At 39.1% G+C, this 25,716-nt stretch overlaps 2 protein-coding genes across 4 annotated transcripts in view; both read right to left on the minus strand.

Moving 5' to 3' along the window:
• The window catches only part of rpa1 (replication protein A1), a 28,448-nt gene extending 6,625 nt beyond the window's left edge, over positions 1 to 21,823 (minus strand). The window contains exons 1-13 of one of the 3 annotated variants that reach the window (XM_063493366.1): positions 21,673 to 21,823; positions 21,285 to 21,332; positions 20,196 to 20,274; positions 19,804 to 19,912; positions 19,577 to 19,665; positions 19,354 to 19,428; positions 17,290 to 17,404; positions 15,878 to 15,980; positions 15,665 to 15,733; positions 15,132 to 15,324; positions 12,893 to 13,029; positions 10,519 to 10,667; positions 1,658 to 1,787 (exon numbers count right to left, since the gene is read on the minus strand). In XM_063493366.1, coding sequence (XP_063349436.1) covers positions 1,658 to 1,787; positions 10,519 to 10,667; positions 12,893 to 13,029; positions 15,132 to 15,324; positions 15,665 to 15,733; positions 15,878 to 15,980; positions 17,290 to 17,404; positions 19,354 to 19,428; positions 19,577 to 19,665; positions 19,804 to 19,912; positions 20,196 to 20,274; positions 21,285 to 21,332; positions 21,673 to 21,702 — 1,326 coding nt within the window. In that variant the 5' untranslated portion in view covers positions 21,703 to 21,823. Of the gene's footprint in view, positions 1 to 1,657; positions 1,788 to 10,518; positions 10,668 to 12,892; positions 13,030 to 15,131; positions 15,325 to 15,664; positions 15,734 to 15,877; positions 15,981 to 17,289; positions 17,408 to 17,634; positions 17,883 to 19,353; positions 19,429 to 19,576; positions 19,666 to 19,803; positions 19,913 to 20,195; positions 20,275 to 21,284; positions 21,333 to 21,672 lie in introns of those variants that run through there. The other 2 variants (XM_063493365.1, XM_063493367.1) reach the window with 2 other exon arrangements.
• A 1,122-nt stretch (positions 21,824 to 22,945) lies between these two features.
• On the minus strand, positions 22,946 to 25,391 carry serpinf2b (serpin peptidase inhibitor, clade F (alpha-2 antiplasmin, pigment epithelium derived factor), member 2b). Its single transcript, XM_063492553.1, has 8 exons — positions 25,338 to 25,391; positions 25,173 to 25,232; positions 24,747 to 25,047; positions 24,419 to 24,562; positions 24,116 to 24,304; positions 23,815 to 23,957; positions 23,509 to 23,713; positions 22,946 to 23,356 (listed from the first exon to the last, which is right to left on the minus strand). Exons 1-8 carry the CDS (start codon positions 25,389 to 25,391, stop codon positions 23,004 to 23,006), a joined length of 1,449 nt encoding a protein of 482 aa, XP_063348623.1. The 3' UTR covers positions 22,946 to 23,003.
• Between the last annotated feature and the right edge of the window lie 325 nt (positions 25,392 to 25,716).

Genomic DNA, 25,716 nt, shown 5'->3' on the forward strand with positions numbered 1-25,716 from the left:
AAAAAAAAAAAAATAACCCTGACAACAAATTCTACTAGTTTTCCAAGAGCTCCAATTAATCAAGTAAATACCTCTTTAATTAACGTGTGACAGACCAGTAGGAACAGGGCAGAAGAACTTGTTTTTTTTGGCCCTGTCACTGGCTCTTACAAATGGGATGTCAAGCCAACAAGTGGAGGGTGACCACTTGCTGTCAGAAAGGGCAGAGGGGCAATGTGGAAACTTGAGATTGTGGCACACAAAGACTTTGTGACGGCAACAATTAATTGCAACAAAGTTCTCTGGGTGTGGCCTTGAAAGCCCGACCCCATGCCCTTATGTATAGGATGCCTCAGAGGGTTAAAGACCAGACTAACCTCATTTGTCAATACCGAGCCTCATCATGTGCCCAATGGCAAAAGAAATTCACCTGAAATTGGCTGAAGATTTGTGTTAAGGAATTTAAGGAAAGAAAAAATGTTAGAAAGATTAAATCCATCAACAAGTTGCATTGATGGACGAAGAAGAAGGAACAGATACTTTCAGCTGCATCCTTAATCACAAGGGGTCACCACAGAAAGTAGCTCCTCATGCTTTGGCAGATCCTCAATGCCCTTCCAGACAGGACACAAAAGGGATCTCGTCTCCTACTGGGATCGAACCGGAGCTCTTCTGCTTGTGAGGCAAATGTGTAAACCACTGCTAACCAGTAGCGTTATTTGTAATTTGAAATCATTCATCTCAGCACAGTAGATGTTTGATGGGGTCACTAATTGACTGTTATGCTCACTATTTAAAAAACAATTACTCCATAAAGTATATTTTACTTAACAGTCTCACTCCTGTACTTTGTCTGAAGCATTTCTTTGCTTTCCTAAGCTTTCACGTAGCCAGAATATCAATCCTTACAGTCTTAAATTCGTATTTTACAGACAGTGTCAAACTTGTTCTCATTGATCCCCTCATAATTGCTTGCATCTATTAATTGTCCCAGTTTTATGGGGCATTTTCATCATACTGTGATGATTACTAATGTGTTAAATTATGTTAAACTACACAAATTAAGATCTCAGCACAGGTCACATTATCCATTTTGGAGAATTTATACACCTCACTGAGCTCCATTTCCCTCAACAGCACTGATGAAAAAACGAGGAAATTGAAGAACATATATTACTTTACTTATTTGAGGGCAAGGAATTACATTACAAATGGGCAAAGAATAAAGCCAATGTAGAATCTAATCAGTACTAGAATTAAATGTGACTTTCACCAAGAACATACAACAGGGCTATGGAGGGGACACCCACAAGGCAATGCATTATATTACATTAGGATTAGGAACTTTAGTAGGATTCGGTTTTAAGCGCACATACGTGTTGGTGCAGTGCTTTTATACAACGCTGATTCCAAAGCCTTTTTGCTTCAGGTTTGCAAAGCAAAGCTAGAAGTAAAAGCTACAATACAGAAGCCTATACAGAAATGCAGCATGCACCTTGGATTTTTAATAACAAATGCATTTCGACTGCGAGCATTTCATATTTATTGTTTGGGATTCAACAGCGGCCTTTCAGTGTGTCCTTGAATATCTTCAAAGAGGCAACCTTGAATAACAATATTGGGGTTACCATATCTTTAATGTTCAAGCGTGTCAACACAAAGCCGTGCGTGTGTGTACCTTGTCTCCGTGTCCCAGATGCTCAGTCTTAACGTCAGCTAGAGACTTCCAGTTGGTGTTTCCTCCCCCGCTGCCACCTTTCACCTCTGTCAGAGACTGTCCATCCATAGCGTGCCCCTCCTTGTCATACCTGTGTAGAATACAGCGAATACCAGTTACTGCTGATTTGACCCCATTTGCAGTAAACTGAGCTTAATATAGCATGACCCGAATAAACGGTTTTATTACTGATTAAGCTCTTGATTATTCTTTAGTTAATTGTTTGGACTACAAATTTGCAAAAGTGATTAAAATGTGTATTGCTCATTTTGTCAGACTAATAGTTCAAAGCCAACGCATTTTAAATTCACTCACAAAGGACCAAGACAAACAAAGCATTTTCACATTTGACAAACAAATATTTCCAGTTTAAATAAAAACGGCATATTTGATTATGTAAATAGCTGTCATTTAATTTTCTGTCACTGATTTTATGATAAAAGCTCTGTGTTAAGTATATCTTTTTATTACATTCACTAGATTCCTGAATTATATGACAGTAAAAGTAAAAGAAAAACTATAATTGATAATATCAGAGGTCATATTTTATTCTATGCAATTCTCTCTAATGGACAGTTTGATCACTCCACTAATACATCAAAGGCTTTCACCCCTAAGCTGGAAAGCATTTTTACAGTTTGAAATGGGAGCGGCACATTTCTTACAGATTCTAAAAACGTCAGTGCCGTGACAAGGTGTTGAGCATCTTTTCAGCACTGAGCATTTGCAGTTTTTTCTGATTTCCAATAGCCAAAATATGTTCAACTTTCACAGTGGAGGACTGGCAGGACAAATTCAATACCAACCAACCATCACATCACACTTGTAAAGGTGCTGAATAACAGTCAAAAAGTTAATACTGCTAGTGCCGAGTCTCCAAGGGACTCTCAGGCATTCCCAACCAGGCTTTTTCATAAGAGCACTTTCAGCTGGGGGGAAGGAAGGGAAAGAAAAAAAAAAGATAACCTTTGGTCTACACACCAAATAAGGAATCATAGGGGTCTTTACAACAGTCTTCAGCCTGAAAAGTGACATAACTTGTAGTGCTTTATAAGATTTTTGTGTAGCTCCCTCTGGAGGCATGAAAAGCTTTATACATATGCAGTTATGGAAAAACATGTTGATGTGTACAATCTGTGGTCTTCCCTTAAGTAAATGCACCATGGTAAGTTGATAAAATTATATGTAAAATATTTTGACTTGTCAAAACACTGCTGTGCAGAAGCCCACTTATGGACTGCAACATTATTCATTTTAACACATCCCAACCCAGGCAGGAGGCACAATACGCTGCTGTTCACATGACTGTCAACAGACTGCAGGCTGTCTATTTAACAGTTGAGTTAAAAAAAAATATATATTGTTGTGCAGAGAATCCGTTTGTGTTTGTCAAAGCAGGGACGGCTCATCTGAGGGGAAGGCAGGCTGAGAGGCTTGTGAAATGAATCAACAGCAGAGGGACGGATGAGCTGGCCAGGGTCAGGGCTGTTACGGTGATATCAGAAACCCATTTTCATCTAGTGTTCCCGGTAATTCAGGGAAGACAATAGGAGAAAAAAAAAAAAAGGGGGGGGGGGTAAGACAAGGTAGACTGAGAAGACGGATGAGAGTAAAATGCACTTGTGGGGAGAAAAAAAAAAATAGCAGTTTAAAACGGTCACCAAGATCAATACAGCTTAGTAATCTGTTGGCCACAAGGCAGAGCAGCGTACAATGGCAAGGCCGGTTTGTAAATACAGGGAGAACTTGCTGTGCTCCTGACAAGCATGACTAATAGAAAATATCCCCATTAACATTTTACACTGTGGCCCAAGCGAAACACAGGTTGTCGATTTCCAGCTCCTCCTAACAAATGCAAACAATTCCTTAAAGTGGCACCAATTTCCTCACCGGTGTACCTAATTCTGTCTGCATCCAATCAGGAGCTTCCCCTGACCAATCAAATGACAAAACAGATGGCATTCCTTGGCATGAATTAATGTCTCTAAAGAAATTATCGCCAGAGAAGGCAAATACACAATATTTAAGAAAAAAAACCCTGCAGAATAGCAAGACATTTCTAATGGCTTTTCTGGTAACCTGATAGACAGATACCCAAAAGAACATAGTGACCGAATTCATTTTAAAAAACAGAAAATCTGCTGCAGGAAATGGCACACAAAAAGTAGTGGTTGTGATAAAGAAGACAAAAAGAGGGCAAATTCGGTCTGGCAGAAAATGTGCAACAGACAAGTGAGAGTGGAAAGATCCAGGCCTAGAGCAGAGTGGTTTCAGTAAGACAAGAACACCATGATATCTGGCTGGAGGTTGGCAGACGCATGAATGTGCATAACACAGACGTGTCAAGTGTCACTGTACAGGAATGGGGACATGTCAGATAAAGGGACATGAAGTAATGATAGAAGACTAGGCTCCAGGCTAGGGCTGCCACAATTAGTCGACTAGTCACGATTACGTCGACTATCAAAATCGTTGACGACTAATTTAATAGTTGACGCGTCGTTTGAAGCTTTGTAAGATTCCAAAAGACGCAGGAATAAGTAGTAGGATTTAAGAGTGTAATAACGGACTGAAACAGAAGATGGCAGCACTGCATGTACAAGGATGCCAGCTGCCGTTAAACCCCGAAGAAGAAGCAGTGTCCGGTATCGTAGCTGTGTCCAAATTCAGGAACCGCATCCTCCTGTGCCCGCATTTGTAGGCCGATTACGTTACAGCGACACGACGAAGACTGTCCAAATTCGAAGACTCCGACAAATGCGCCCTTCATTTCCCCAGATTTGAAGGATGGGTCGGGTGTATACTTCGTGGCCCAACCTATAATTCATAGCGCGGCCCTGCTCAGTTTCCAACAATGGCGGCAGCTAGTTAGTTTTAATATTACTCTTATTATTCTTTCTGGGTCACAAAATAAACATTTAACATATTTTCAGGAGAGAATGTAGCTGTGTAAACTTCAAATGTCTGCTCAGTTTATCAAGACACCACATATTTTCAAAAGCGCTCCAACGTTTCCAGAGACCTCTGTTACCCACCAGCTCGATAGCTACCCAGGGTTCAAGGCTCACTAGAGCCCGTGAGAACACCGGACTCCCGGCAAATCGTTTTCAAACCCACTGCTGTCTTTCGCTACTCAGGTTAAACATGATATATAAGTCACTTAGATAACTTAAAAATGTTATTGTTTGGCTTTTTCCAGTATTTTATTTGTTCCTGAGTAAATCGGTTTGGCTTTTTACACAGCTGAATAAACGTCAAGCAGACAACTGATTATCAGAAGTGTGAGATGCTCGAGAATATACTCCAGTGTCCTGTTATATTTTAGATAGCAAGGAGCAGACGGCTGAGTTTATTAAACTCCACCGAAACAATCTGCAAATTTCATTAAAATTTAATAAACTATCATCTTGTCTTTATTTTTAGTTAGCAGATACCTTAAACATAAGAGCAGATGCATGCTGGTGCAATAAGCTGTACGTTTTACGTCCAATGGATGCATGATCTGATTAGTCGACTAATCGCAAAAATAATCGGTGACTAGTCGACTATCAAAATAATCATTTGTGGCAGCCCTACTCCAGGCTGACCTGTGGATTTTTACCTAAAGTATTCAGATTGTTATCAGATGACAAATAGACATTAAATTTGAGTACCTGTACCCACAAAGTGTAATTTTTCAAGCAACATATTTTACTTTTTTTTTTTAATCAAATCAATACAGCACAGTTAAAGATTAAGGTAACATAACAATCAATTCAATGACAGATCATGTTCTCCACACAACTGTGCTCAAATTTGTTTGCACTCTTAGCTGGCATAATTACATATGCGCTATGCACAAATCCAAATGCTGTAGTCACAATATGCAAGACAGAAAATGTCAGTTTGGACTGTGACTAAATGAGCTGATGACGAATGTCTGCGGTTGACAGCTGAAAAAAAAAAAAAAATAAGTATAAACCTGACAAAAATGTCAGAACAGGGACTACACCACCTGACATTTTAGGAAAAGACAGGAAGGCGATCTAAATGTGCTGTTGCCACCTAATGGACAACCAAAACTTCACATTTAGATACAAAAAAATGCTAATGTGAACTCTGATTCTGAAGATTCCTGCAAAGGGCGTAGGCTTTCACTCTGATGTCTCAGAACGAGGTACAAACATCTGAGACTAACAGAAGGTCAAGAATATTAGTGCTGGATTGTTACTAAAATAAATGAATTCTACAGCAAGGTCATGAAATGTTTTAACAGGGATTTTTTGTCTTTTTAATCACCAATAGAGTTTAGAAGAAACAGCTGCAATTCAGCTTTAATTCAAAGGGTTAACCAAAATATATGAAACCCTCTGTAACCATAAGAAATTAATATAATCATAAATAAAGTACTCAATTTCAGTACTTTGTCAAGAGTCATTTGAGGGCAATGACTGCCTGAAGTCAATAACATGTGAACATCAAAGGATGGGTTTGCTTTGTGATGCTTCGCCAGGCTTTTCACTGTAGTGGTCTTCATTTGTTTTTGTTGTGTATTGGTCTTTCTGCCTAATGCTGCTTGACTGGTCTAAGATTATAGACCAGTATATAAAGGATGGATGTAGCCACAGTGCCATCACCCACTGGTTTGGACTCTGCTTTAAAGAAGCTTATCCGACTCACAATCCATCACAATTCTAAGGTTATTTCCCATAAAATGGCCCAATCTGGGTGAAGACCAATTACGTAAGTAAGTAAGATTAAATTCTGACCAATACTTTGGAGATGCTGTGATTCTTGGGAATTATAGACAGCTGGAAACCTCGTCATCGCAAAAGTGCCGCTTTAGACCAAATAAGCTTACAGTGAACATACTTTTTTGTCATAATGCATTTTTATTTTATTTAGATTTATATAACTTAACTTATTGATGCACTTAACTTTTCACCTGTTACTAAAAAATACTATTCCCCAAATCTTGTCATATAAACTGTTCACAGAGATACTTAAAACTAATAAGAACATGCTTTTTATGTAAGCTAATATAATAGTAGCATTTTATTGGAAAAAAAAAAGTTGTCTGTGGTAGACTGTAAATGTGCATTTTAATGCCTTAAACTTGGGCATTTTAACATGGGACTATGGGGATTCAGCTTCAAGTGGCCACTAGAGGGGCTGTGATTTTTGGCACTGCACATTGGCTTCATTTTTCAGTCCTGGAGATTTCTGCTTAGTTGCGACTTCAAAAGCTCTTAGGTTATGTTAACATTACTTTTTGAGTTAATGCCCATCTGTAATGAGCAGACAGTGGATCTTTATATGTAAATGACCTTTAAATTTGGTAAATATTTTTACGTTTGTTTGAAAGGTACTTCGGTTTTATTTTGAAATCCATGCTTTTATTTTGAAACAGGAAACTGGCGCAAAACCGTTAAAGGGCTTGTTAGTAACGTTTCTTTTAGGATATGGTAAATAGTGTGCCTTAAAGTGAAAAATATGTACGTTTCCTTTGCCAATTAGTACCTGGCTGACAGTGGCACAAGGTTTGTTAATGTTTCCTTTAACGAAATAAGTTATTTGCAATCAAAATGTCGTTTAATAGTTTATGTGTTGTTGACCTTGACCTTTATGTGTAGTTGTAAGTTAGTGAGGTGATATAATGAATTGAGTGATGTAAATTTGATGTATATGCTATATGTGAGCAGGAGAAATTTGTTTCCTTTGATGTTATGGTATTAATATTGCTGGTTTTGTTTTGTTCCTAGCTCTTACGGTGTCTTCACTGAATGTTTCAATAAAAAACCTTTTCAATAACACCTCTGTGAAGCATCAGTATAAGAGACCATCATTCAGCCAGGGATGCTACATTATATACTTCACACTTCTAAGGCATTTGGTCTTCTGTTACATCACTGAGAAACACTAGTGACCCTAGTCCCACAGGAAGCCAAACATTCCCATGCATCTCACTGCTCTACCATGTTTTACAGAAGATGCTGTGCACATTAGATCGTGAGCACTTCCAGGTCCTCTTCATAGTCTTGTACCATCATTCTGGTTTAAGACAATTCTAGTTTGTTTAAAGCAGTCTTTCCTGACCTTACTGTTACCAAATTGACGACTGGTTTCGATCTTGTGAAAGGTTTTTATTTGTATGAGGTCTTCTATTTATAAGTAGTCTACTGTTATGCAGATAAATTAAGTGTTCTGTTTTCACCACTGTTGTCCTCACTGTAGACATTGAGGGGCCAAAATAAACATATTTGCTAGTAAGCCTGGCAAAGTCTACTTGACTGTCAATTTGGTAGCCGTCTTGCCAGATCTCTCCCGAGTTTGACATTTTTTTGGGCTCACTGTAACACAGCTTGGAACACATGGAATAAAATCTAATCCTTTTACATGTTTAATGAAGGAATACACCAAACTTGCCTCTAAATGGCCTTTGTAACAGTTGTCCAATTACTTTTGGTCACCTGAATACCCTAAGGTTTCTCATTAAAGAACTTTAATTGCTTAACTTGTCGTCTAATTGGGATGTGAACGCCCTTAAATTAAAGCTTACAGTCATCCATACTTCAAGCTCAGATCCTTTATGTAACTAGCTTGAATGTATTTTGGTAAACATGGAAAATAAAAACTGTCAATATTCAAATACATATGCCCTAAACTGTATTTTTGCCTCTCCCAGATTAATTAGTGTGCCACAGGAATGCTACTCAGCTTTCTATATAAGCACACTGGCAAGCACTGAGCAGCACTGCTAATATGCTGCATGAGTTTGAGACAACAGCTCACCAAGGATAGACTATTCATTTGAGAAGGTCCCAAAGGTCTGCGCCAAAACACAATCAAATTAAGATGCCTCTGCAGGAGTAAAACAATGATGTTTCAGCAGCCTTGGCACATTTTAAATTTTTTATTTATTTTTTTTGGCTGATGGAGAGAACACTTTGGATTCTCTTCTGTGCGAGATTAGAAAAAAAAAACCATAATTATCAAAAGATTAATTTAGAGTTTAATTGTTTTTCTTCCCTTATCTCTGTTTGTGAATTTCATGTCTCAGCTTACAGAAAGAGAGAAACACGTAGTCTGTAACCATGGCCCAAGTTTATCAACAGCACAAAATCCATGTTACACGTTTCACAGCAATCAGTGGTACGAGAGAGAGAAATTTCTTCTCATGTTACCTAGATATAATTTTGGATATAGCCTTTACAAATATATCATATAAATATAACAAGCAATTATTTTCATCTTCACAGCTTTAGACAGATAAGGCTACATTTTCAGATAAGCTATGTAATGGTACTGTCTACCAGTGCTTGTCAATGCTTTTCATTTGACAAATGAGTCAGGATTGGCATCTTTCCATTCGTGAGAAGGGAAGAGAGAATGTAGTAAGTGTATAAAGTCTGCTGCAAGGGTCTGGAAATGCGATTAAGGACTTCATGGCGTACAAGTAAAAGAAAGCGTAGGACCCCGGAGTGGTCCTGATGATGCTCAACTTCAGAGAGGTTCAGTGTAGTTGGCATTCTGAGAAATGAGATCTAAAATATTCAGAGAAGCCAGCGGCTGTTCAAAAACTATCATAAAGAAATTACCACCACCCTATACATTAGATTAAAAAGCCACTTTGAGCATAATTTATCGTCTGCTGCCTTCTCACCTGCAAAGGAGAGTCACATTTCACTGCTCCGATTATGCAGATCAGGTCCCGAGTATAAATACCCAGTCACATTTTATAAGGCAGAAGAAAAGATTACACCGACTTGTCAAAAATAAATTTCAACTGTTTAGTGTCTTATTTCTTAGCGTAAAGCAGACACTGGTATTGGAAGGTAAATAAACAAAACCCTTTGGATACAATCGATTGGCCCTCCACTCACAAACATAGACATTTGCCTTCATGTCAGTGAGGAGGGGTCAGACACAGCCTGCTTAAGCAGGATCAATACAGAGGACAGATCCATTAGTGTGCCACAGTGCAGGAGTAAGGTTAAGTACCACCCTCTTTAGTCCATGTGAGGACTGCCTCATGTATCAATCATGTGCCAATCTAAACACAAACTAACGCGCCGCCTATAAAAATACTACCCACCTCACGTCTCGCACAAAGTGCACGGCTATTTCAGGTCATGCTGAACACTAGGGGATAATTGAAAACCTGGCACATAATGCAAAAAAAAAAAAATGTTGTAAACTTGTTAGCATACTGTTCTATAACTCAGCATCCACCTCTTAATAAATTCAGCTAAGTGTCAACACACATGACCACATGTGCACAAAGAGCCATGAAGACAAAGACTTTATGGCTAATTTCCACATAATTGTATGTGTTCAAGTGAAAAAACACACAAACAACATGCATATGCACACACCATAGCCACGCAAACACACGCACACAGCAAGAGAAAAAAAAAAATGCTACAATCAACATAATCACACAGAAATGAGTTGGGATTTCATTTCTTCTGAAAGGCGATTAGAAGAGCAAAAGACACATTTTCATAGATTAAGAATGATTTCCATTTATATCTAATGCTTCACTGAAGCACCCCCACATTGTGGCTAATGGGGGAAAGCTAATCTTGATAATGAGAATCAGTGTATGTACTCTTACAACTTGGGAAATGCAAGCTGCCTTTTAAATCCTTAGAGTTTTTTTTATTTGTAACCAACATTTGCATCTATGAAGCAGTCTTTAAGTTTGTGAAAAAAATAAGTAAAGCCTTATGGCAATAAATATATACCAGATTTTACACTTGCTGTGAAGCCACTTTGTATGATTGCAAGAACACATGAGCAATTTCTACACTGCATTATCTATGAAACTCGAGCCTACTTACCAGCCTCTGAGCTTATATGCCTCAGGGATGTCTGGGTTGATCATAAGAGTACTGCTGAAGGATGCAGAGAGTGACCGGCCTCCAAAGTCTGAAAGCTTTGCCCCCTTAATGGCAACGACAGGTTGGCTAGATCCGTCAAACTTTTCTGCCTATGAAAAGAAAGAAATACAATATTTAATTTGATTTCTCCATCATTTTTGCAAACTGACAACATCAGATATACGTGTTTTTGGACAAAGAGATCTTTTATGGTTTTAAATAAATATGGGCAGAGGTTCATCAAAAGATTTAGAAAATCCCTGCCCACAAAGGACAAGGCAGAAAATCAATATTGGATGCCCATGATCTTCAGGCCGGCGGCACCACATTAAAAACAGGCATGAGACGGTCATGGAAATCACTCCATAGGCTCAGGAACGCTTCCTCAAACCATTGTCTGTGAACAGTTTGCCATGCCATTTACAAATTCAGGTTAAAAGCTCTATCTCGTGAAGAAGAAGCCATTTGTGAACATCCAGAAATACTGCTGTCTTCTCTGGGCCAAAGCTCATTTAAAATGGACCGAGACTAACAGGGAAACTGTTCTGTGGTCAGAAGAATCTAAATTGGAAATTCTTTTTGTAAAACATGCATGCTGTGTCACTGGACTAAAGGGGAGAAGAACCATCCAGCTTGTTATCAGCACTTAGATCAAAAACCTGCACCTCTGAATGTATAGGGGTGCACAGGTGCCTGTGGAATTGGCAGCTTGCACGTCTAGGAGGACGCCATCAATGCTGAAAGGTACATACAGGCTTTAGAGCAACATATGTGCTATATATGTTTTTTTTATTTGCATATTTTAGCAAGACTAGGCTAAAACACATACTGCAGATATTACAACAGCATGGCTTCGTAGCAGAAAAAGGTTGGTGTTGAGCTGGCCTGCCTGCAATACACATATTTCACCAACTGAAAACATTTGGAGCATCATAAAAAGAAAAGTACAACAAAGAAGACCCAGGACTGTCGAGCAGCTAGAGTCCTATATTAGACAAACATGGGACAACGATTCTCTCCCAAAGGTCCAACAGCTGGTCTCAGTTCTCAGACGTTTACAGAGTGTTGTTAAAAAAAAAGAAAGGACACTACACAGTGGTAAACATGGCCCTGTGTCAAGATGTTGAGTTATACTGATGCTATCAAATTCAAAATGACCCCCCCCAATCTCTCAGTTTGAACATTTGATTATGAGACTTGCATATAATTTCATGTATGTTTTTAATGTACATTTTACACAGCACCCCCACTTTATATTTTTATCGTTTTGGTTATGTGGTTTCATTTTGGGTTCAATTAGTTTTACCATAACTTTAAATTGTTTTTGCCTTAAAACTAGAAACTAATGATTACAAGAGGTCTGATTTCCCCCAGTAAAAAAACCCAAAAAAAAAAAAAACATATTTGTAAAAAAAAAAAATTTCTACAGTCTATAGCCAATAGATTTGGAAAAGTTTCACTAAATACTAAATACGCAAATGTCAAACTCCTAGTGGCAGCAGCAGGGTAAAAAAATTAAATAAATAAAAATCAAATGTCAAACATAATTTGCCTTCTAACAAGATAAAACTATAAACACACTTGCTGTTCAGCTCATAAAACCAAAGAAAGAAGAGCGGCGCAACAGTAAAGCTTTCATATATAGGGGAAAATATCTCCAACACTTGATTTTTGGCAATTCTATTGTTCTTTATAAACTATACATCTTGTGCAGTTCTCTGAATCCCTCTGGAAAAAGTGTAACTGTCGAACAAATACAGGGAACACTGCTTCTTGTCTGGAGGAAAAGAATTGGTGGTGAACTCAGCGCAGTCCCTCTGAGCCACAGGTAAAAATCAACTGCAAGAGCACACTTACTTTATCACACAGTGACAGGAAATGTAGTCAATAACTTCAAATCTATCGCCTTCTATCACGCAACATGCACACTGTTAAATTCAGTGCTCAGAGCTTTTCACCTGTGACCACCGGGTGCACTGAAGAACCTTTTTCATTCAACGCCTTTCTGACATAATTCTAACCAAAAACTAAGGATTAAAAGCTACACACAAGGATGATTGAGCGTAGGCATTTGCTTTACAAGTCACTGGGCTCTAGCTTTAGACCAGTATCCATCATTTACACCAACTACTTTTATCCCTCCTACGTAGAATAAAACCATCTGCTTAAATTTAGTTCAGGTAATAATTAATTTTTGGAAAGAAAATTGTTCTGAGAAGAAAGCTTTAACATGTTGATGCACTGAAAACCTGTTACTGACTTTCACCACTTATTTGAAAACTCCAGACACACGTTCCATTACACATTTTGTACTTTTTGTCAAGTCCATACTCACTTCCTCTCCCCACAGTGTGACAGTCACCACCTTCCCAGACATATCCATCAGACTGAGTGTTCTCTTAGACACTTCACGGTTGGACTTGGTTGTCAGGCGGGATATGTCGTCCACACTCTTGCACACTCCAATTACATCTGTAAAAGGATATACACAGCAGAGAGCATTTGTTTTTCTATTCCGCATCTGTGTGATTCACAGCCTACAGCAGAGTTACAAGTATCTAGCACATAACACATAACATAAAAACAACAACACACAAACAAATAAATATTGTGTCTGATTTGTTTTTTCCATGAACAATTACATCCACACACAGAGGTCATTCCATGTCCCACAGCTTACGGCACAAATTGGCACTTGGCGATTCATTCATGACGTCAGAGGCCAGCATGCCAGGAACTTGCATCCATAATATTGGAGAGAAATCAGTAAAGGGCTTTAACTGACTAACGCAATCAAGCACAGTAAACCGGAAGAAATTATCTATAATGGTACAGCACTTGCATCTCCATCAGCAGTCATTTTTAAACTCCAACTCTGAGCCACCGAGGATTTTAAACACATTTAACCACTACAAAACTTCTTGATGCTACCTAGCAGGCAGAAGAGAAGTTACTCAAAAAGCAATTTCCATTGAAAGAATTACAAGCCAGCTTCTTATTACCGCCTCACTTTACCTATGACAGCAGGTTCTCATTTTCTTACCACAGGGCCCAAAGTCAATCTGCACTACAGGCCATTACTGTCATCAGGTTTATTAATACCACTTTTATCTGTCTGCTCGTATAGTGTAATTACCTCAACCTCCCAGCATATCCAGTTCGACTTTCCAATACAGACTTTATTCTCACCTTATGATCACTTATTATTGGGCGCTCGGGAACGCCTCTGTTGGAGCTGGGCTCGGAACATCGGCTGGTTGATTTGTGCTTTTTGTAATACACAGTAGTTAAGAGAAATGTAATGCGTTTAGGCCTCACGTAGTCACCTGCAGTTTGGTGAACAGTTTGCTCACCGATTGAAAATTACATTATCGCTCCCCTGTGCACTATGCAACTCTGCTCTATTGTTTCGGTTACATAAGACAACATCAGAATTAATGTCTCATGAAATGATTGGGGAAACATGGCTACCATTTAAAAATATCATCCTCCTAAAGTACTGCGGTATAAGAGGGCGTAAAATGTCAATCGCAACGATTTAGATATGCCCATTCTGAATAATCAAGCTTATACCAAATGGTTTCCCAATATCAAAAATCAAATGATTTAAAAATAATGTAAAAGATAATTGCATGTGCACCATCAATACCTTAGCTGTGTTCTTAGAAACATGCTCTCTTTCATGACAGGTGTAGCAAGCTGTATGCACTATTTTGTACTTTAAGATGAAAAATGTCAGCATAGTGTAGGATTTCTTTTTAGAATTAATTTTAGCCAGTTGAGACTTTCCAAAATCTTTTAAGGAAAAAAAAATCCTGATGTACCTTTACGATTTTTTGCTGCACTGATTATTGTGCTTCTCTTAATTACTGGCTGCTTGATTGCGCAGCCAATTCCTAGGTGAGGTTGTGTCTCTCTCTGTCACAAACCATTTGTCTGATGACAGTCTTGCACCAATACAAATTAATTCATTGCATGTTAGATTATGTCTCCAACTTCTGAGGCACTCAGACACACATGACACACCTCTCTCATGTGATAGATGTCCAGTTTTTTTTTCTCTGTACTTTTTGACATGTTGGAAGGATTAAGAGGCTTTAATGAAATGAATGGATATTGTCTGACGAGAAGAATTGGTGAACAGATCGGCCTTTGCCATATATTTATGAGAACTACAGGCTAAATTTTTATGTTTATACAGCCCATCTTCTTAACAGTATTGCACTTTGAGAGTTTCAACCTGCCAGCTTCACTCACTGGACTTTGCAAATACCCACAAACACACTGCACACTGACAAATCAAAACTTAAACTGTCACAAGTCTAATTTTCAGCAGGAAAACCAGACTTGAGTTTTTTGCTGATAAAATTTCAGGAATATGCAAAGGCACTTTTGATTTATTTTTCCACACAAAGTGCCATTTATTTGCAGTTAAAGGCTGCAGGCTGTTTATCAGTTCACCTCTCAAAATAAACTGTGCGAACAAGAGAAGGAACTGACACAGTTATGTGGGACCTTAAAGACACATGCTGGGTTCAGAAATTGCTGTCTAGATTGTTACTTCTGCTCCTTACCAACAATAGCATCTTTGTCTCTGTTCTCCAAGTCACCGATAGAGACAAAGTCACATTGCACCATGGGAACATCGCAGCTGTCCTCACAGGGGATAATGGTGGACTCGCCATTGAGTGTCATCTCATAGTCATTCTTTACTGATGTGTACTGCTTGTTGGCGATCTTAAGGGAGCCCTTGGAGATGTAGTAGACCTGGCCCACACAGATGGATGAACCACATGTTAATCAGAGCTCTGGGTAGCATTTCACCTGACTGAATGGAGCAAACAAGATAGGACTTCAGGCAGTCAGCGGGAGGGGAGGGAGGGGGGGGGTGATCAACAAAGGCTGGCAGATGATCATAAGCAGCTTATTGTATGGGTACAGTGCAGCCAGATGACTCATTCATAGTCTCTGTGGTTTTAACTCACAAAGTACTGGCAGCTGTTGATAGCACAATCTACAGCCAAATCAGTCTTTGACGGCGCAGTAAAAGGCGGTTTTGGCATAATAATTAGGACATATTGAATCATTATCTGAAGGAACATCTCACCTTGCCAGCCTCAATAAGACTGTAGAACTTGTCCACTTCTTGGTTGAAACCAGTCACTCGTATCTCTCCCTGTGGAAAAATATAAACATTTAATTTAAAACAAAAAACATACGTCCAAATGGTTTCTAAATCAGGAGATGTTTGGTGGGGTTTTTTTGTTTTGTTTTTTTTTTTAAACACAAAAATTAACAGTCAGAGTACAAATACACTTACACTCTCATCAACAATCTCCATGGAGAATAGCTTGCCATCCCCCCGAGAGTTGCTCCACGTACGAATGGAGCTCTTGTTGGTCACACGAGCGCGGATCGTCCACCTATTACAAAAAAGACAAATCTGAGCTTATCATTTCCGCACTCTTCATTTTTCGGCACCTTATGAGCCCAGATGTCAGCTCCACACACATGTAGGGATTCATGCACTTTGTATTGTGACCTTTTAAACATCTGCCCCCTAGAAGACCTTTGCATAAATATCACTGAGCAACAACATCATTAAACCCGTTTAATTTACTTGCTTCTTTTGCAACAGGTTTTTCACAGACATTTTGATTACCATTTAGAAAGAAAATAACAGATGTACTTTAATTAGACTAATATTAAGTTAATTGTGCCAGCAGTATGAGCTCTGCACTGGCATTCCTCTGTAAAATTTGGTCGATGGTTAGTAGTGCCTGTGTTGGTTGTTGGAAAGGCTTGTGCAGTCTAACATGCATACATCCATATTGGGTTGTAGTCTCCTTAATCCATTTTAAGACTGAAACTGACCTTCCAAAAAATTTTCCAAACACACGTGTTCCATGCAACACTGTCGTTACACTGTAGAGCCTGACCAATTCTTGGCTATTTAACATTTGTGTGTCACAGAATTGTGAACCTTAGAGTCATAATTACTTCCATCAGTCATGGCACCACAGCTGAAGCGATCAGTGAGAAGGGCCCCAGGATATGTCCAGAGTTTCCACCAATCACCATCGACACCCACTACAAGTCCCCCTTCGTACAAAGCCACCCCTCAGATCCCATCCTTATTCCAAAGTTATGGATCTGGACGTCCGAATTCCATTATCAGTATAGTGGTACAGTGGTTAGCACTGCTGCCCCAGGGCAGCGAGGGTCCTGGGTATAAATTCAGGGAATCAGCATGTTCTTCTGTTCAAGTGGATTCTTTCCGGTTACACAGTCCAAAGACAGTGTGATAAACACAGGTTTGGTTATTTTAAATTGGCCACCAATAGCTATGATAATTAAGGACTGAATTAAGTATTGAAATGTAATTGAAGTTTATACCTTCTACTTTATTTAGGGTTTAGCAAAAATACTGCAATAATGTTTAGGAATTATCGGGCTCAAAATTACTGGATTAATGACTCAAAAGCAGTTTTAGTGCCAGCTGTTCCCTGGTTTTCTGCTATTTCATGACAAACAGCATCTCCCAAGTATTAATTTTGCATTTCCTAACTGCACTGACAAACAGCTGGCTTAATGATGGCCTCCTTTCCTCATATGAATACTTCTTTGGTTGACATTCAGTTTTTTGCCATATGTACACAATGCCTTTTTGCTGACCCAGAAATATCAAATATATAGCATTTAAAGACTAACGTGACTGGCAAACATACTTACTTGGACTGGTAGGGGTTGAGGCTTGCAATGGGCACAACTTTGGAGCTTCCCCCTGGAGTATTTGGCATAACAGATGGAGCTTTCTTCCCAAAGTCTCTGTTTAAACCTCTGTTCACTGCTGAGGGAATGAGGAGAAAAATAAATGATCAATGAAGAGCAGTGATGAAGAGTCATGAGAGAGGCACATTATTCAGAGACAAATTACAAAAAGAAAAAAAACAAACAAACATCCAGTTTCTTTGGATTGCAATTGCTTGATCACTGTAATCATCTCGTATCATGAGAAAGAAGTCCGTCCCCCCAAAACCCAACAAAAACAACCCATTGACTTAAAAGTACATTTACCATCACTGACTCTTGAGACTAGCAAGCAGGAACAACTCAAACAGGAAACAAAAATCCTGTCAAGCCAAGTTGTTGGCGATGTGTGATCCAGCATTTTGGTGAGAAGGATGATTCACATTTCACAGAATCAGGGCAGAGTGTGAAATGCTATAACAAACTGGAGCTGCTCTTCCCCCGGAGAGCGGTGCTGCCTGACTTTGAGATTTTCCGTTTGAACAAGCGCTGCACATTTGATTTGTGTGCGTCTCACGCGGAGGATTAGAGTTCAAAGTGTCCACTTAAGTCCTCCCACTTTGCCAACCACTGCACTTCTGGTAATTAAGCCCCCAGATCAAGCAGCACACACAGAGAAATGAACAATGACTGTGCTGATGAGGAGGGTGGTTGCCGCAACCTCAATTCCCACATGGCAGATTAGAGGGATGAATACCTGCTATGACACACTGGAAGACAGCAAAACCCTTATGATAGCTGGACTGCACACCTCACCTGGTTCAAGTTGTCCGCTATGCTGTGATATACTGCTCGTCTCTGACATGATCAAGTGACAGTGTTTCAAAAGCAAATTCAATACTTCATTCATCTCTTTCACACTCTCCTGCCAGTCTGTGTTGCTGCGTGTTTGTTCAGTAGCGTTTTCAGTCAAAGGAAGATAAACATGGTGATTGACACACGCAGGCACAATCAGCTCTCCATCTAGACAAGCTCAAGTAGCTGTTGAATTTCATGATGCTACACAGTAACATGAAACAAGACAGTTGGAAGATGTGTGTCAATAATAAGACATTTGAGGCAGCCAAAAAGAAAAATATTTCACAATGGGGTTGTCAAAATTACTTAAGTCCTATAAATCTGTGGGTCACCCAGAATACCACAAAGCAACAGAAAAATGCTACCACCTGGTGGTCCTTTATGTACTACATGCTCACAGTGTGTTTTTCTGTTCCCATATACAACCTCCAGAGCTGAAAATTGAAGTAAACATGGCAAAAGTTGAAGTTCCTCCAGGTGCCACTTGAGGCTCGGCACTAAACTGAGTCAAGTTTAAATGCCCAATTTTGCAGCATTAAAAAAAGAAGAAAAAAATCCTATGCAGCACTCCACCTCCTGAACTACATCCTACCCCTTGTACAAAAAAGATTTTGATCACCAAGGAAAGTTTCCCCATTTACAACAACTCTGAATGGGATTTTTTTGCATAACTCAACCACCTGGATAGTTGTATTAGGGGCAACACCACACTGATTGGCAGGTGTACCAACACAGGCAGCTGCAGTTGACTGGAATCTACTAGGCCTCATCCACTACTCTGAATCATTAAATTGAACCTTTTCACGTTATGTGCACTGTCTGAGCCATTTGGAGCGTTTTTAATGGATTATTGGATTAATATTATAGCTTTGTGCTTCAGTTTAGGTGAGTGAAATTCCAGCGTTTTTTTAGTCCCTTCCTTGGCACTAATGAGCCAGTGTGTGTGTCTGTGAGTTGCACTCAGTTTATGAATGCCGCGTGCTCACTAAACTAGTATTAGCTGATACATTAAAAATCTCACCCTTTCATCCACATAAAGGTAACTTCTGACAGTGTTAAACCTTCAAAATGTGGAATCCAAAGCCAATGGGTGATGTCACAATGACCCCCCCCCCCCCCCCCACACAAATCTTAAGATTTCAATTAATTTGAATTCATTTTCAAGATTAAAATAAACCTTTCACTCACCTTCATTTCTGTTCTGTGGCTGCAGCGGGGGTCGGTTTTCAGGGACAGGAGCTGACTGTGGGCCTTTACTTTGCCCTGTGAGAAAGACCTGACATTAGTGTTACCCTGCAGTAACAGTATGACCCATTATGTGTGACTAATGCATCTCTAAATTAGTCCCACTTCATAAGCGTATTCACTGAGCACTGCTGTAATATCAATGAAGTATATTTCGAAGACTTACCCTCAGTGTAAGGAGTAGGATCTCCTATTCTACCGGCAACATCTTTTGCAGGCTTAATGACATCAATTTCCAAAATGATTACTACTCGTCTGTAATGAGACATGTCCATTAACAACAGAAAACAGCCCTCTGCTCCGTATTTATTCATATTTAAGTGTTTTTAAGGCCTGCTTGCTTCCATTAAGTCGAGAACGTCAAAAAAAAAAATGTGCAGAAAATGTGTATACCGTCCATCCTTCAGTATATTGGTCACGTGTCTCTTCAGATTACAGATGCAGTTTGGGGCCAGTATGTTTTCCTCAGCCATATGGTTCAGCTGGGTGGAGAGCATGAATGCTGCAGACGGTTTAAGAGAGGAAAGTCAGACAAGAGTGACCCAGGTTCCCCCTACTTAAGAGCCTCTTGAGAGCAATAGCTTAGTCTTTAACCCCATGCAAGTAGTCAATTTAGTAGAACATCTTTTAAAAAAGCCAGTTTAAATGTAATTTCATGTAAGAGATTTGTCAGAGACAACTCGTGACTCTCAAATATTTAGAACAGATGGTTAAAATGGGTACATGAACATGTTTAAAACTTCAATGCAAAATACATCAGTGAATAAACTTAATAAAAACCTTACATGACAGCGTGTGCCTTCCATCACTCATCATCACCCGAAAGCGAGAAGGACCATTTCCTCCATCAAGCTTGCGAATATTCTGAAAAACAATATATGAATAAAACTGTTCAATAAATTAAAAAAAAAAAAACATTATTTTTTGACCAATATTGTGCCCCTTTATGTAAACTTGCACATTCTGTGATTGCATTATTTAAAGTATAGAGGATATTTAGTTATTGCCTATGGGCCTGTACTCCTTATTCCCAGCTGCTTTTACAGTGAGATGGATTCAGTAAGGATGATTTTCCTGTAGTCTTTCCTCTTAAGTAAAGTCACTGCACAGAGAGAGGTTTTAACTAAGAAACTGAAGCCTTTTGAAGTCTTATAGTGATTTGTCAGACCTGCCCCTTAAGAGGGGTCAGTCCCTAAAAAATTTTTACCAAATCTTTTACCATTTTTAAACATGTTTGAGCCCTCATAACATAACCACAGGAAAGTATGTGTTCAGGGGGAACTGTCAAGGGCCATCAAAACAAGTTATAAGATATGAACTGAAAGACCTCAGTTTGATATTTAGATTTTTATAAATTCAGTAAAAAGGACTGCCACAAGTTGAACGTGGAATGAAGCGACAAACTCCTAACAGAGCATCCAACTGTGTGACTTGATTATTTACTTTTTCAGTAAATAATCGGAAAACCGACAGAAAATCCAGTGTCCCATTGTTTGTTTGTGCTCCTGTCACAGGCATTAACAGTCGAACCGACAGCAGTTTTTAATAGAGCTTTTCAGCCCTGTACATATATTTATCTACTAAGTTAAGAGAGCTCAAAACTGATGCAAAATCTCGACCCCACACACTACACATACTTTCAGGGACAGTAAGCAGCTTGAAGATAAAAAAAGTGCATGCCTCCATTAAAAAAAAAGTTAGGGTGGGGACTACTGATTGATTTTTCATGGAATGACCTAGAACTAATCCAGCTTTCTTTTGCAGAATTCATCCCATCTCATTTAAACAGATTTGGTTGTTGACGAAATGAGGAATGGGGTAATATTAAATATACATTTTCAAAAAAATAAATAATTAAATGAGCTGCTACTCACCACCAACTGAAGCACTGCGTCGCTGACACTGGTGCCATTTGAAAGAGCCTATGAATACAAACACGTTCAGATAATAAATTCTACATTTAATACAACTATTGTCGAAAACAAAACCACACTTTTCCTCCTTGACTTTAACACATTTTGCTACAATCACAGTTTTTAGAAGACACAAACGTAAATAACCGCTAATATCAAATTAAGCTAGCGTCGAACAACGTTCGCAGTTCTGATTACAGCGGATGCAAAAATATGCAAACAAATGTACGATAGGAACAACTCCACCTAAACAAAGACACCATTAAGTAGACGGCGCCAATTTACATTGAGCTTCTACAGCTTACAGTATTAAACGGCGTAATATTTATGCTGTAAAAATAAACCATACCTCTATTGTTCCCTCCGAGAGTTTCGTCATGGCTGACAAAGGGTGATTTTAGCTACCACAACAAAAGAAAAATATCTGAAAGTTTTAACAAGACAGACACCTCAGTACTACTAGCACTGACAGTAAGCAACAAAATTATGACCGTGGCGCCAACAGCTTGTAACAACGCGCCAATGCGCGTATGCGCTGCCACGACTTCCGTTTCCGTTTACAGATCTGCTTTCAGTTTAGCCTTTCTAAACATCGTGCATCTGCGTGTCTTGGTTATACTGAAGACTGATCAGAGATCAGCTTCGCTAAAGTCACCGCCAACAATGACGTGACGTCAGGCGGGTTTCATGGTGCCTTCCTATTTATAGGAAACTGGGATACTTCAGACTTTACCGTAACATTTTTTGTAAGATACGAAGAAATCCCTTAAGGAACATAGATTTGACAACATTATGTTGATATTTTTATTTGCCAAAAAAAACCCAACTGTAATGTTAACTGAACATCTGCTTCTTTTCTTTGCATTTAGGAAGATCGTGTCCGTCAAGTCTTTTTCATAACAATAACAAAAAGAAAAATGGTGAGGTAGAAGATACCACTTCATTACCTGAAAAGAAGAGGCAAAGACAATTATCCACAGCAAGCAATTGCTGAGACAATAAATGTAAGAATACTCCCTACCACTCATTACATTTTCCCAGTTTTAGAAATGCAACAACTTACAACAACCTTTTTCTTTTAGAGAGATGTCATTTTGAAAACAGAATGAAGGTTTTCACCACAACTTCACCTACTTCCAAGCTGCATGGTGAAAAACAAGGATCTGAAAAAGTCAGCGTTTCGGTCTGTAGCCAGGGTCATCCACAGGCCGAAACGCATTGGTCAAGTAATAAAGTTGTACTCTTAAGTGTTGCTGAAGCTTCGACCTGTTTTCACGATGTGTCACAATGAAACTCATAAGCATGACGTGTGATTCAAATCAGTTCAGTTTATTGAGTCATTACATCAAACCATCCAATACACATACTGATTCAGTAATAATCTGACACTGTAACCAATTTACTTTGTGTTGAGATCAAAATGGATGTGCCATCAAATTGAAATAGGCTCAGTATAAGCAACAATGACTATACTTTTTTTGTTTAATTATTATTTTTGACAAGGACGTCTCATCTAATAGCAACTATATTATTTTAAAGGAATACTCAAGTTTTGGGCTCCCCATTTTGTTCACAGAATCAGTTTTCACAAATATTTTTGATTGAGCTAACTAATAGTCTTTTCTATAATAAATGTACTGGTCTGAGTTTCCCTGGAATAGCTTTAAAGGGTTTTAGTCCTTACTTAGGTGGGCCTCCAAATTGGGCCCCATCATTCTTGTCAATGGGAAATCCCACTTTATCCTTGCTTCCAAATTCCCCTTTCTGTAGGACAGGAGCTCCAGGATTGGGGTTGTTGATTACACCCATAAAAATCGGTATTTTAGTTACATCATGCATAAGTGCAAAGAAGAAGGGTTGGCTGAGATGGAAAACTGGATTGGATGCCCTTGAAATAACCACAGTAGTAGCTGCAGCTGCCTCTGCACCATCCTCATTTATCTCCATGCTGGACTTATGCATTACACTGGACACCAGCAGAGGGCCATCTGAAATCTCAGCCAAGTTGGGAGAAGAAAATATCTCACCAAGGCCTAACAAAGAGCACAGAGTATAAGGTCAGTTCATGGGTTAAATGTCGCTACCTTTATCTCACACAAAGTCCAGTAGTTTCATCAAGCCATAATGTAATGTATAAGTCGTAAATTATAAATGTAATACTAAGTTCACAGAAAACAGGTCTTACCCAATTTGATAAAAACATCCTTTAACTCTTGAGCATACTCTAGTTTGAACTTGGGGACTTTTACTTGAACTGCCCTCTCTTTGGGCAGTCGATTATACAGGTTAGAGACATCGATCTTTGCAGCAAGTGAAGAGATATTTGTCTGCAAAGACATAGGCACGACCACCAACAAACTCATAGACTTCAGGAATGGGAAGCTCGCTACCTGGACAAAGAAAAAGAACGGCGCTTTAGTAAAATGGAGGGTATCCAAGGAATTTAATTTTCTCTTCAAACATTTGAGGTTTGAAAATATTTGTGTTTTACCTGAGCCTCCAGTTCATGATCAATAAAGAAACTCAAGGGATGTTTGGCATCTTCCATTACCTCTACATCAACCATATGCTGTTCATCGAGATAGAACACACCTCTGGAGGTAAAGCGGGGGTCAAATCGAGCTTTCCACTCTCCTGTGGGAGCAACGGAGGGAGGATCTCAGTTTGAGATAGCAGCAAAATGTAAAACACTTCGGAACACAGTCAATTTCACTCGGGATTAGAGAGGAAACAGTATCTTATAAAATGGGCAGAATTTTACAAATACAGTGGCATTTAAAAATCTCACTCACCTTTGAAATGGACGGCATTAATGAGCATGAGAAGCAGATTGGGAGGTAAAGCAGAAAGGAAGTCAGCTATCTTTCCTTGAGTTGCGTTCTCTACCCATGTGTTTATTTGCTCCAGATTCTCCAAGATTGCTGGTTCCGAGCGATAAAACCGGTGAGACTCATTGACAAATACTTCCTTTGGCTTAAACCCTAAAAAATATAAAAATCCCGACTTTATTTCTCCTAAATACTCTCAGATCATCTTTAAGGTGTAACGAGAGAAATTGTTTTAAAATTTAAAGACACAATCTTCTCAGTAATAACCTTCACGCAGAAAGATACGTGTGGCAATGTGTAGATCACTGTTTTTGAGCTGCATCAAGATACTATGCAGAGACTGGTGGTAGCAGGGGAGAGTGTTTTCATGAAGATGATGCATCAGCAGTTCCCTCGTCTCATTTACAGCACCTGTAAAAAGAGAAAAAAAAAGAGGGGTACAATTACTGGATGAGAAATATGGCGTTCTCTAGACAACAATAAACTAGGGTAAGTTGCTGACACAATTCATCAGATGTGGTAACACCATATAAAAATAACAACTCGCTTAGATAAAATATGATGCAGTAAAAGCATATCAACAAGACATGCATACCTAAAGCCAGCTGGGAAAGGCCTAGTGATATGCTTAAAGGGGATATGATAATATTTGGCTGCTCTGGCGTCATCTCCAGGTTCTGCAGCAGCTGCACACCCATTTTCTGAATGGCAGCAGCAACAATTTCCTTGGAATGTGGGTTTCTGCCAAGAGACAGACAACCCCCATCATCTTCTTCTGTCGACGAGGCTCCGGTGGGCCCACTACTTGTTGTAGGTGGTTGATAGGATGTTGTAATTATAGAGGCTTCTGTAGTATCTGCGAATTCTGGCTGTGCTGTACTGCTGTGTCCTGTTTCCTATAGACACACATCAGAATTCCAAAGCTTATTATTTTCCAAGTTGTTAATTTAGGAGTCCAGAACCATGACCACGGAAAAACAAAAAGAAAGAAAAAAAACACCAAAAGCGGTTTGACGCTAACCTCCTCTGGTTTTGTAAGAGGCACCAGCGAGACTGGTTGATTTTCTTCCACCTCAGCATTCTGTTGAGCACAAAGATAATATAGATTAACAATCTGCACAGGAACAGAACATAATCATCCAGTATAATCTTAACAGTGATTTTTTGAGATCTTTAAGAGGTTTACAGTGGCTCCTTGGCTACAGAGATAGATCAACAGGAGTGTCAGGCAGAGGTCCATTTCCTCACAATGCAACTGTGAAAGAGAAAATTAGGTTAACGGCAAAATTCTATATCCTGCTTAGATTTTATGGATCGACACAATTACCTTTCATGCTCACTGCAATTTAGCATGCTATGCGATAAAAATGAGTATGCCTCTGAAAGCACCATATTCACTCTTCCAGCTAATAGTTACAAGCTATTGAAAAAAGAAAGACATTAAGACACAACATTCCTCACCTTTATTTAGAATTACTTTGATGGATTGTCTGAAAGAATTGAGCACTTTCACTCTACTTAGTTGCGCTCACTTTCAAAGGAAATCACCAGAAATGTGCCTAAAA

The sequence above is a fragment of the Pelmatolapia mariae genome, linkage group LG14 (genome assembly GCF_036321145.2).
Source record: "Pelmatolapia mariae isolate MD_Pm_ZW linkage group LG14, Pm_UMD_F_2, whole genome shotgun sequence".
Classification (NCBI taxonomy): Eukaryota; Metazoa; Chordata; class Actinopteri; order Cichliformes; family Cichlidae; genus Pelmatolapia; species Pelmatolapia mariae.